The following is a 12,121-nucleotide window of genomic DNA, read 5'->3' as shown; positions in this document are numbered from 1 at the left end:
TCAAGAAATACATTACAATATAGCCCTCAAAAGAAGCAAATGTTATATAATACATATATTTTCTACACAAATATATGTGATGTGTGACCAAACAGATTCAGCTGATGATTATATTACTGTAAATTAGCCTCCCAGTTTCCAGTGTAGTATGAAATCAGTCTGGTCTGCACGATTGTCTTTATGTTTCAGTCTGCTCTTGATTTTGATGATATACCATAAAGATGGCTGTCTTCATTTCTTACATCATCTTGGACAAATTGCTTTACGCCATTTAACAATTTATTCATGAGTTTATAGCATCTCATTAATAAAGTTGTCTATCTGACTTTCAGAATTACTCCAAATACTGTAGGGAATTAAAACTAGTTCTGAGATTATCTGACAAGATATTCACAGGTTTGGCTTTCTCTATTGGCCCAGAAATTTGTGTCCGGGGCTTCCCGCGGGTGTAAGCCCCCGACCTGCACTTAACTTGCGCGCCGGCCGTTGAGCCGTGGGCCCCCATGGAATTCCAATCCTGGGCCTGCTCCAACTGCCGGCGCACAGTGCTTGCATATCCTAGGGGCGCAGTTAGTTCGATGCGTCCCCTGGGATCACGTGGGCCATGGGGAGCCAATCGGAGCAGGGAATGCTTCATTCATAAGTTTGACAGGAAGACCTGTCAAACTTAGAAATACTACGGGCCCCAAAACATCACTAAATCTTCAAATAAATTTTTTTTTAAATCACATTTTTTAAATAAACTATAAATTACATGAAATAACTATTTTAAACAATAATTTAAATTTTTGGAAAAAATAATTTTATTTTCTAACGGGGCTAAAAATAAACTTACCTTTCTTTAAAGTATTTAAAAATAATAAACCTGTGGAAAAATTGTTTTAATTTTAATTAATTCACCACTTACCTTGTAAAAAGCAGGCCTTGCGACTGCTTTTTAAATGTCTAACTTCTGCAGACTTACCCTCCCGGGAAAACCTGCAAAAAAAACGTAAGTTCGATGCGCACGCGCAGCCTCTCCCGCGCACGCATTCGACCTCTGAACCCCTTCTTTCAGGGGAACGGAAGTGCCGGTTTCCCGCGCATGCGCAGTGCATGCAGGAAACCGGCACTTCCATTGGGCTTACGGGTGAGTACCCCGTGCGTACTCACCCGTGGAGACCCGAATTTCTGGGCCAATATGTTTTCCAACATGCATTTCCTGCTCTCAGCTGTGTTTTTAAGTGTGCTGGAGGAACGCTTTCCTTAATTATTGCAGGAGTAATATTTTTCTTTTTAGATTTTTTTAATATATGTATTTTCCTTATATTTTAATAAAACTACAGTACCTGTGTAGCAAGGATCAATTCAGTCTGGCAAACTTCCAGAGAGTAGGGACAAGAGGTGGGAAGTAAAAGAGAAATACTGATCATAGAATCATAGAATAGAACAGCACAGAAGGAGGCCATTTGGGCCATCGAGTCTGCACCGGCTCTTTCGAAGAGCAGCCCAGTTAGTCCCACTCCCCCGCTCTTTCCCAATATCCCTGCAATTTTTTATCATTCAAGTATTTATCCAATTCCCTTTTGAAGGCTACTATTGAATCTGTATCCACCCTATCAGGCAGTGTGTTCCAAATTTTAATAACTCATTGCGTAAAAAAGTTTTTCTTCATGTCACCTCTGGTTCTTTTGCCAATCACCTTAAATCTGTGCTCTCTGGTCATCGGCCCTTCAGCTATTGGAAACAGTTTCTCTTTATTTACTCTATCTAAACCCTTCATGATTTTAAACACCTCTATCAAATCTCCTCTTAACCTTCTCTGCTCAAAGGAGAACAACCCCAGCTTCTCCAGTCTATCCACTTAACTGTAATCCCTCATCCCTGGAACCATTCTACTAAATCCGAGTAATATGAGTGGCAGATTGGCCAAGCAGTATTACTGTAATATTGTCCAACTTGTTCATTTTAAATTAAAAAACTGAGGAATTGTTCAAAGGTTTATGTGATATAGACTGGACATTTGAAAATCTTTTGAAGCACAATAGGTAGGTTGGTAACAGCATGTTGAGGTCTCTTTAAATGCAGCTGTGTTTTTGTTAGACAAGGTTATTAAGGTTATGGAACCAAGGCGGGTAGATGGAGTTAAGATACAGATCAGCCATGTTCAAATTGAATGGCGGAACAGGCTCGAGGGGCCGAATGGCCTACTCCTGCTCCTATGTTCACCAGAACATTTATTTCCCTGTTTAGTAAAGGCTTTTTTTGGAGGCAAGCAGCACGTCTGTTGTCTTCCTTTGTAATTGAATTACTTGGTGCAAAATAAATAATTTATTTAGAGCAAAGGTACAGTGAATTACAAAAATTGCAATTCTGCTCAAAATTGTTTTCTATGGCAATAGAAATGTGGTAACAAGGAGGGAGGTTCAAATCTCCCACCCCTGCCACTTCCTGCTAGCTGTCATATTTGACTTCTACATCATGATTTTGGGCCAAAACTTAGACCATGTCAGAGACTGGGCAACTATATCTGCTTTAGGCAAACGGCCTGTTGGCCTTTATTACAAGGGGGTTGGAGTATAAGAGTAAGGAAGTCTTGCTACAATTGTACAGGGTCTTGGTGAGACCACACCTGGAGTACTGTGCACAGTTTTGGTCTCCTTATCTGAGGAAGGATATACTTGTCTTAGAGGCGGTGCAATGAAGGTTCACTAGATTGATTCCTGGGAAGAGAGGGTTGTCTTTGAGGAGAGATTGAGTAGATTGGGCCTATACTCCCTGGCATCTAGAAGAATGAGAGGTGATCTCATTGAAAAATATAAGATTCTGAGAAGGATTGACAGGGTAGATGACAAGAGGTTGTTTTCCTGGCTGGAGAGTCTAGAACTAGGGGGCATAGTCTCAGGATAAGGGGTCGGCCATTTAAAACTAAGATGAGGAGGAATTTCTTCACTCAGAGGGTTGTGAATCTTTGGAATTCTCTACCCCAAAGGGCTGTGGATGCTGAATCGTTGAGTATTCAAGGCTGAGATAGATAGATTTTTGGACTCTAGGGGAATCAAGGGATATGGGGATTGGGCGGGAAAGTGGAGTTGAGGTCTACGATCAGCCGTGATCTTATTGAATGGCGGAGCAGGCTTGAGGGGCCGTATGGCCTACCCCTGCGCCTAATTCTTATGTTCTTATTCTTTTCTTATAGGCCAGCACAAGTATTGCACATTTAAACAAAACATGGCCTAATCTGATAAATGTGTTCATAGCCATTGAGTTCATGGCAAGAGTTCATCAGGAAAATCAGGATAAGACTTGTAACAAACCTAGATTAATAGTAAATCCTCCCATCATGTTACTTGTTATTTGAGGTGTTAGACGACAGAAAGCCATCGGCTGTGGCAAACTTGCAGTCTGCAGACAGGAGATTTTCTGAGCACAACTGTACTAAGAGCATAAGTTTTGTTTGGGCGTGTTTCAAATTTTTTTTTTTAATGAATCTTGTCAAAAGTACCCTGTCAAAAAAAAAAAATCAGACATTTTCAAAAAGAACTATATTTAAAGATTTTTTCATCCTGTCTGATTCTGTTTTTTGATGACAGGAGTTTAATATTTTTGTTTAAATAATCAGGATTGGTGACATCGGTGGTGGAAATGACTCGGAGGAGTTACTCAGCATGATCTCAGTACTTGCCTTCTAATAATTGTCTTAGGAGCAGATTTTTAATCAAACCCTTAAAAGGTCTCACTCTTATTTGACAATTAGAAGATTTCATTTGGCTCGAACCCCCTTTTTCGGTTGGTTATTTATGGAAGTGGGTCCATCTTCCTATATCCATCAAATCTCAGGAATTGTTCATTTTATTTCACCAGATTTTCATCATAAAACAAAACAAGAAAACAACCGCCACTAAAAACTTGGCACACACAATATAAGATTTTATTTTGTATGATCAATTTAACAAAAGCCGGAAGAAATGTACTACTTTGCACACATGCTTAGTAGCTATACTATATATAGCCCACAAACTTCCTTTAATGTGGGGGTCGATTGTTAATCTTTATGTTAAGTAACACATTTGAGGTAGCTGTATAAGCTACAAGTTGAGCTGCTTTTATTATAACCTTGTTTTAATTCTGATGCTGGCAGACTGATTTTCCATAGACATACAAATCTGGTGCAGGTCTTCCAGGATTGAATTGAAGCAAAGCCAATGTAAAAGCAGCTTTGAGGTACAATTGTTGTGTGTTCTGATGGATGTGTGGTGTGTACTGCAGTATCAATGGAAGAGCTTGCATTATTATAAGACAGCGTATCATTTATTCCTGCTTTTTTGTGCTCAGAATTAAGCTTGTCACCTTTTTTAAAACTATTATTTTGGTGAACGCAACTAGCAGCAATACCGCTCCATCTTTGTCTCCACGCGGCTTTCTGGTGTTCTCTGTGAATGTTTCCGTTGCATGAAACAAGTAATTGGGGTCACCAACTAAATAGGTTAGGCACCAGAATAGGCCTTTGTACAGACCTCAGCAGGATTCCATATTAACTTTATTCCCAACTAGCACAGTGTTCCTGAAACACCAGGGCCAAACATACTTCTCTTTCCTCTTGTTACACTGAATGGCGTTGTTGGGTTGGTTAATAATTCTGCTGAGCCATGTTTGTTTCAGAATCTTTTTTATTCCCTCTCTTGATGGTTTACTCTAATGAGATAACCTGTCTGGGGAATATTGTTTAAGCTTTTCAATACTGAAGGAAGATTTTAGCCTCCAAAATTAAAAAAATGAATGACCTTTTACTTCTAAGAGGCTGCAAATGAAGAAATGCAACCTGATAGCTGTAGTGATGTAGAACTGATCCAGTCTCCCTGTCCTTCCAACTCATGGTATTCCAAATTATATGGATGGAAAGAACACATTGCATATGCAATGCACAAACTCAATAATATGGTTCACTTCCCTCTTAACTGGCAATTGTGCCAATATCAATATTCTTAACTGTCCCTTCACTGACGGGATCCATCTACTACTGCCAGCAGCATGGATTGGAACAGTTAGTCATCGGGAACATGCGCTAAGACCAATTTTTGATATTGCTGACACTTCTTTCCCAATTACCACTGATGTAATGTTGGTGTAACTAATTACTTTACAGATTAATGGGAAGATTTGTAATAGCTATAGGCAAACAGGGCTGCCACTGTGTCAGCCAGTGGGTGATCCTCATATGGACATACCATTTCTAACAGTGAATGTGTTTGGCAGAGTTAAAGGTCTGGATATTAACTCGGAGGCAGGGAGCGAGTGGGGTGGGACTATTTTGAGGTTGGGAAACCCATAAGAATGGGTTTCCCTCCGGTTCTGCCAAATGGCAAGACCTGATTACCATTTTTTGTCTCTGTTTCCTAGCTGCAGCCAGCCACATTGAGAGGCTGGCTGACTGTTGGGCATGTAGGCCTTCAGCACCAGGCCACAGCTGGGGAGCAGAGAGGAGGGAGGCATCGGGGAGGCCGGGTGGGGCGGAGGAGGAAGATCAGAGTCCGAAACTGGTGAAGATCGGGGAGGCAGGAGCACGGGGAGGAATATCGGGGGTCAGAGCCAGGCAAGATCGGAGGCCGGGGCAGGGGGTGATCGGAGTCCAAAGCCAAGCAACATCAGAGGCCGGAGCGGGGGTGATCGGAGGCCACGAGGAAGATCGGAGCCTGGGGTCGGGAGCGATCAGAGGCCACAAGGAACATCGGAGGCAAGATCGGAAGCCAGAGCAGGGGAGAGATCGGGTCGGGGGGGTGAGATCGGAAGGGTCGGGGGAGGTGAGATCAGAAGGGTTGGGGGGGGGGGGGAGATCGGAAGGGTCAGAGAAGGAAGATCGGAAGCATTGGGGAGAGGGGTGGTGGGGGGAGGAGATCAGAAGGATTGGAGGGGGTAGATCGGAAGTACCGCAGGGGGTAGATCGGGAGGATTGGAGGGGATAGATCGGGAGGATTGGAGGGGGTAGATCGGGAGGATTGGAGGGGGTAGATCGGGAGGATCGGAGGGGGTAGATCGGAAGGACTAGAGGGGGTAGATCAGGAGGATCGGAGGGGGTAGATCGGGAGGATCGGAGGGGGTAGATCGGAAAGACTGGAGGGGGTAGATCGGGAGGATCGGAGGGGGTAGATCGGGAGGATCGGAGGGGGTAGATCGGAAGGACCGGAGGGGGTAGATCGGGAGGATCAGAGGGGGTAGATCGGAAGGACTGGAGGGGGTAGATCTGGAGGATCGGAGGGGGTAGATCAGAAGGGTCGGAGGGGGTAGATCGGAAGGGTCATAGAGTCGTAACAGCACAGAAGGAGGCCATTCGGCCCATTGATGCCATGCCAGCTCTTTGTAGAGCAATCCAGTCAGTCCCATTGCCCCGTCGGCAGCGAATTCCAGGTCATCACCACTCGTTGCGTAAAAAAGTTTTCCTCACGTCCCCCCGTATCTCTTGCCCAAAACCTTAAATCTGTGTCCCCGAGTCCTTGTACAGTCAACTAGTGGGAACAGTCTTTCCCTGTCTATATCCAAACCCGTCATAATCTTGTACACCTCTATCAAATCACTCCTCAACCTCCTTTGCTCTAATGAAAACAAATCCAGCTTCTCCAACCTGTCCTTGTAGCTAAGATTCCCCCATCCCCGGAACCATCCTGGAAAAACTCAAGGGCCTTCACATCCTTCCTAAAGTGTGGTGACCAGAACTGGTCGCAATACTCCAGTTGTGGCTTAACCAGCGCTTTATAAAGATTCAGCATAACTTCTCTACTTTTGTACTCAATACCTCCTATTTATGAAATCCAAGATCCAAGATGCTTTGCTAACCACTCTCACAATATGTCCTGCCACCTTCAGGGACCTATGCACATTAACATTTACTCTTTAAAACTGTGCCATTAAGTGTATATTGCCTCTCCCTGTTCCTTCTGCCAAAATGCATTACCTCACACTTCTCTGTATTAAATTCCATCTGCCATTTGTCTGCCCATTCTGCTAGCCTTTCTATGTCCTGTTGCAGTCGATTGAAACATAGAAAAATAGGAGCAGGAATAGGCCATTTGGCCCTTCGAGCCTGCTCTGCCATTCAATATGATCATGGCTTATCCTCTATCTCAATACCATATTCCCGCTCTCTCCCCATACCCCTTGATGCCTTTTGCGTCCAGAAATCTATCTATCTATCTTCTTAAATATATTCAGTGACTTGGCCTTCACAGCCTTCTGTGGTAGAGAATTCCACAAGTTCACCACCCTCCGAGTGAAGAAACTTCTCCTCATCTCAGTCCTAATGTCCTACCCAGGTATCATCATCACTGTTTGCCACACCCCCAAGTTTGGTGTCATCGGCAAATTTAGAAATTCTACACTGTACTACATAGAAGCATAGAAGTTAGGAGCAGGAGTAGGCCATTCGGCCCCTCGAGCCTGCTCCGCCATTCAATGCGATCATGGCTGATCATCCAAATTCAGTACCCGGTCCCTGCTTTCTCCCCATACCCCTTGATCCCTTTAACCTTAAGAAATATACCCAAATCCTTCTTGAATAGATTTAATGAATTGGCCTCTACTGCCTTCTGTGGTAGAGAATTCCACCGGTTCACCACTCTCTGGGTGAAGAAATTCCTCCTCATTTCTGTCCTAAATGGCTTACCCCTTATCCTTAGACTGTGACCCCTGGTTCTGGACTCCTCGAACATCGGGAACATCCTTCCTGCATCTAGTCTGTCCAGTCCTGTCAGAATTTTATAAGTTTCAATGAGATCCCCTCTCATTCTTCTAAACTCCAGCGAGTATAAGCCCAATCGACCCAATCTCTCCTCATACGTCATTCCTGCCATCCCAGGTATCAGCCTGGTGAAACTTCGCTGTACTCCTTCCATGGCAAGAACATCCTTCCTCAGATAAGGCGACCAAAACTGCACACAATACTCAAGATGTGGTCTCACCAAGGCCCTGTACAACTGCAGCAAGACATCCTTGTTCCTGTACTCAAACCCTCTCGCTACGAAGGCCAACATACCATTTGCCTTCTTAACCGCCTGCTGCACCTGCATGCTTACCTTCAGCGACTGGTGCACAAGGACACCCAGGTCTCGTTGCACTTCCCCTTCTCCCAATCTATTGCCATTCAGATAATAATCTGCCTTCCTGCTTTTGCCACCAAAGTGGATAACCCCGCATTTATCCACGTTATATTGCATCTGCCATGCTTCTGCCCAATCACCCAACCTGTCCAAATCATCCTGGAGTTTCTCGGCATCCTCCTCACAGCACACACGCCCACCCAGCTTTGTGTCGTCTGCAAATTTGGAGATATTACATCTAGTTCCCTTGTCTAGATCATTAATATATATTGTGAATAGCTGGGGTCCAAGGACCGATCCCTGCGGTACCCCACTAGTCACTGCCTGCCACTTGGAAAAAGACCCGTTTATTCCAACTCTTTGCTTTCTGTCTGCCAACCAGTTCTCTATCCAAGTCAATACCTTGCCCCCAGTCCCATGTGCCTTAACTTTACACGCTAATCTCTTATGCGGGACCTTATCGAAAGCCTTCTGAAAGTCCAAATACACCACATCCACTGGTTCTCCCTTATCTATTCTACCAGTTACATCCTCAAAAAATTCCAGTAGATTAGTCGAGCACGATTTACCTTTTGTAAATCCATGTTGACTTTGTCCGATCCTGTCACCGTTTTCGAAGTGCTCTGCTATTACATCTTTTATAATGGACTCTAGCATTTTCCCCACTACCGATGTCAGGCTTACCGGTCTGTAATTCCCCGTTTTCTCTCTAGCTCCTTTTTTGAATAGTGGGGTAACATTAGCTACCCTCCAATCCATGGGTACTGTTCCAGATTCCATCGAATGTTGGAAGATGACCAGCAATGCATCTACTATTTCTAGGGCCACTTCCTTAAGTACCCTAGGATGTAGATTATCAGGCCCTGGGGATTTATCGGCCTTCAATCCCATCAATTTCCCTAACAAATACTGATTTCTTTCAGTTCCTCCCTTTCATCAGACCCTATGTTCCCAACATCTCTGGGAGGTTATTTGTGTCCCCCTTTGCGAAGACAGAACCAAATTATGTATTTAATTGGTCTGCCATTTCTTTGTTCCCCATTATAAATTCCCCTGATTCTGACTGCAAGGGACCTACGCTTGACTTCACCAATCTTTTTCTCTTCACATATCTATAAAAGCTTTTACAGTCAGTTTTTATGTTCCCTGCAAGCTTACTCTCATATTCTATTTTCCCCTTCTTAATTAATCCCTTTGTCCTCCTTTGTTGAATCCTAAACTGCTCCCAATCCTCAGGTTTACTGCTTTTTCTGTCCTCTCCTTGGATCTTATGCTATCCCTAATTTCCCTTGTTAGCCACGGTTGAGTCACCTTTTTTGTTTTATTTTTATGCCAAACTGGGATGAACAAATTCTGTAGTTCATCATGCGGTCTTTGAATGTTTGCCATTGCATATCCACCGTCAACTCTTTGAGTGACATTCCCCAATCAATCCTACCCAACTCGCGCCTCAGACCATCGTAGTTTCCTTTATTTAAATTCAGGACCCTAGTATCTGAGTCAACTACTTCATTCTCCATCTTAATGAAGAATTCTATCATATTATTCCAATATCCAGGTCATTTATATATATCAAAAAAAGCAGTGGCCCCAGCACTGACCGTTGGGGAACACCACTGCCTATCATCCTCCAGTCTGAAAAACAGCCATTTACCACAACATGCTATTTTCTGTCCTTAAGCCAATTCCGTATCTAAGCTGCCACTGACTCACCTATTCCATGAGCCTCAATTTTGTTAACCAGCCTTCTATGTGGTACTTTGTGAAACGCCTTCCGAAAATCCATGTAGACAATATCCATTGCATTCCTTTCATCAATCCTCTCGGAGGGGATAGATCGGAAGGGTCGGTGGGGGAGATCGGATGGGTCAGTGGGTGAGATCGGACGGGTCAGGGGGTGGGGTGTCTGGTTGCGGGGGTTGGTGAAGCAGGTAAGCTGGATCCAGTAGGTAAGTGGAAAGGCACTTACCTACTGGATACAGCAGTCCTCGCCTCCCTTTAGCTGCCAGGTTTCCCAAGGCCCGGAAAACTCGGCCGGCCAGGGCTAAATTTAAAATTTAACCTGCGAGTGGGTTTGTTTTAGCGATGTTGGTTGAGGGATAATATTGGCCAGGACACTAGGGAAACCACCCCTGCTCTTTTTCGAATAGTGTCATGAGATCGTTTACATCCACCTGAGAAGGCAGACAGGGCCTTATTTTAACATCTCATCTACTGAGCTGTTTGCTGTTGAGTTGTATCGAAGGGCAAGTACCACCATGTGGTGGTTCACATTTATTTTAAGATGGCTGTACAAGCCAAAGATTGGGGTACTTATTTAATCAGCACTTGTGCAAATAACCAAATTAAAAGCCCCATGTTCCAAGACAGTAAGAATTGAGGGTACATCGTTCAAGGCATTAAGCCAATCATTCTGCATGTTTTAATCACTCGTTCAGTAATTCAATCTAAAATAAATGGCAGAAAATCCTAAACAATACTATGTACAGTATTTGATACAACTGCAACTAGATTATGTAAAACGCAGTCTCCTAAGTGAAATGCAGCAGCATATTGATTTGTGTCCAGTATGCAGATCATTAAGGAAAACTAATTGGGTAACATTTTATTTCAGATTTTGCATTAAGATGTTTTGCTTGACTTAGGAATTCTAAACAACGTGAGGTAAATGGCAAGAGATTTTGGAATTCTGTGCTTGGATCAATTACTTGTTTATCTGGAGTTGGCAGCACATTGAATCCTGTGTAAGACCATATTCTTGAAAGTATTTAACTTTTCTGTTTTTATTTTAGATGCTTCAAGGAGCCGACGATGTGCTGAGTTCCCCTCAAAAATCCTTCCACCAATGCCAAACAAATGACAGTCAAAAGTTAGCCCCCCTCTCACTTGTGCATCCTGTCACACAGACGGAGAGGAAGGTCATCGAGCAGGTGGCACCACCTTCTTGATTGGACAAACACCCAAAGGAATCTGCAGGTGAGTGAACCAGAAGACAGAGGTCAAAGGTCAGAAAGGCTCTGCTTCCTCTCTGCTAAGGCATCTGTACTCATTATCTTTTTTCTTGGTTATATGATACTTTTACCTGAAGGTGACACTTCAGGTGCTTCTTTTTCTTTTGTCCGTGCGAGAGTCCAAAAAGAAATTGGACACTCTGGTAATGTGATCTTGAGAGCCAGACCATTCTGAATAAGTGCACTGACCTAATGTATTTGCCAACTGATGGGACAGCTGCAGAATACACGTACAGGAAATGCTTAAGCTATTCTTCCACTGACCATTTTGTTTCCATTCAGGTTGGTAAAGCCTTTTTTTTTTACAGTGGTAGAGATATCAGAGTGCAGGGGCCTGTCAAAGCTAGTCGCACCTGCAGAGTTGGGCAAGGAATGCAGACTGAGTAGCAGTGTTCATTTTGAGAAACAGACCAGTATTTTTCCAGAAGCCATTGTGTTTCCTCTCATTTCTGATTACATTGTCGCATCACGTTCTCTGTGAATCTGATCTTTGTACAGGATTTGGTGCTCCCTTTTTCATCCTCTCACTCTCTAGATCACTGATTCAAGAAGCCTTGTTTTGACAGCCATCACTATAATACAATAATTGAGCAATAATGAATAGGAAAGCATGAATTGATTATATCGTAAATGACAATTGAGCCTTTATTTGTAATCATGGGTGAGCCAAAAGGCCACATATGTGTTCTGGTCAGTTTTTTGTTTGTGTTCAGCTGTTCGGTGGTGCCGTGCTGAATAATGCACGCAGCCCACACAGGTTCTGACGGCTGAGATGCAGATACAGCAGCCTCTGCTCGAGACCCGGTAGTGCAGCTGTGCAAGCATTCCCGGTAAACACTTTTTTTTTGCCCACCATCACAGAAGTAGCTTGCAAATAGGATTAGCCATGGATCTGAAAATAATCCCAACACGTTAAACTGATAGTAAGTGACAGGAAACTTTTCTTTTTATTGCTGTGGTTCTGTTACTAATCTGAGAGATACATTGTGAAAATTAATTTTGAGTTTGTTTTGTAATAGAGGAATTTATAGACTTCCTACG

The 12,121-nt window shown here is 43.4% G+C and overlaps 1 protein-coding gene across 1 annotated transcript in view; it reads left to right on the top strand.

The window, feature by feature from the left end:
- The window catches only part of ercc6l2 (excision repair cross-complementation group 6-like 2), a 138,791-nt gene that overhangs the window by 120,715 nt on the left and 5,955 nt on the right, over nt 1–12,121 (top strand). Inside the window, 2 exon segments of the mRNA XM_085984965.1 lie at nt 10,862–10,985; nt 10,988–11,045. Of these exon segments, the coding sequence (XP_085841091.1) occupies nt 10,862–10,985; nt 10,988–11,045 (182 nt within the window).

This window comes from Somniosus microcephalus, chromosome 1, assembly GCF_052327205.1.
Source record: "Somniosus microcephalus isolate GS21.2 chromosome 1, FLI_Smic_1.0, whole genome shotgun sequence".
Lineage (NCBI taxonomy): Eukaryota > Metazoa > Chordata > Chondrichthyes > Squaliformes > Somniosidae > Somniosus > Somniosus microcephalus.
This window is presented reverse-complemented; position numbering and strand designations above follow the sequence as displayed.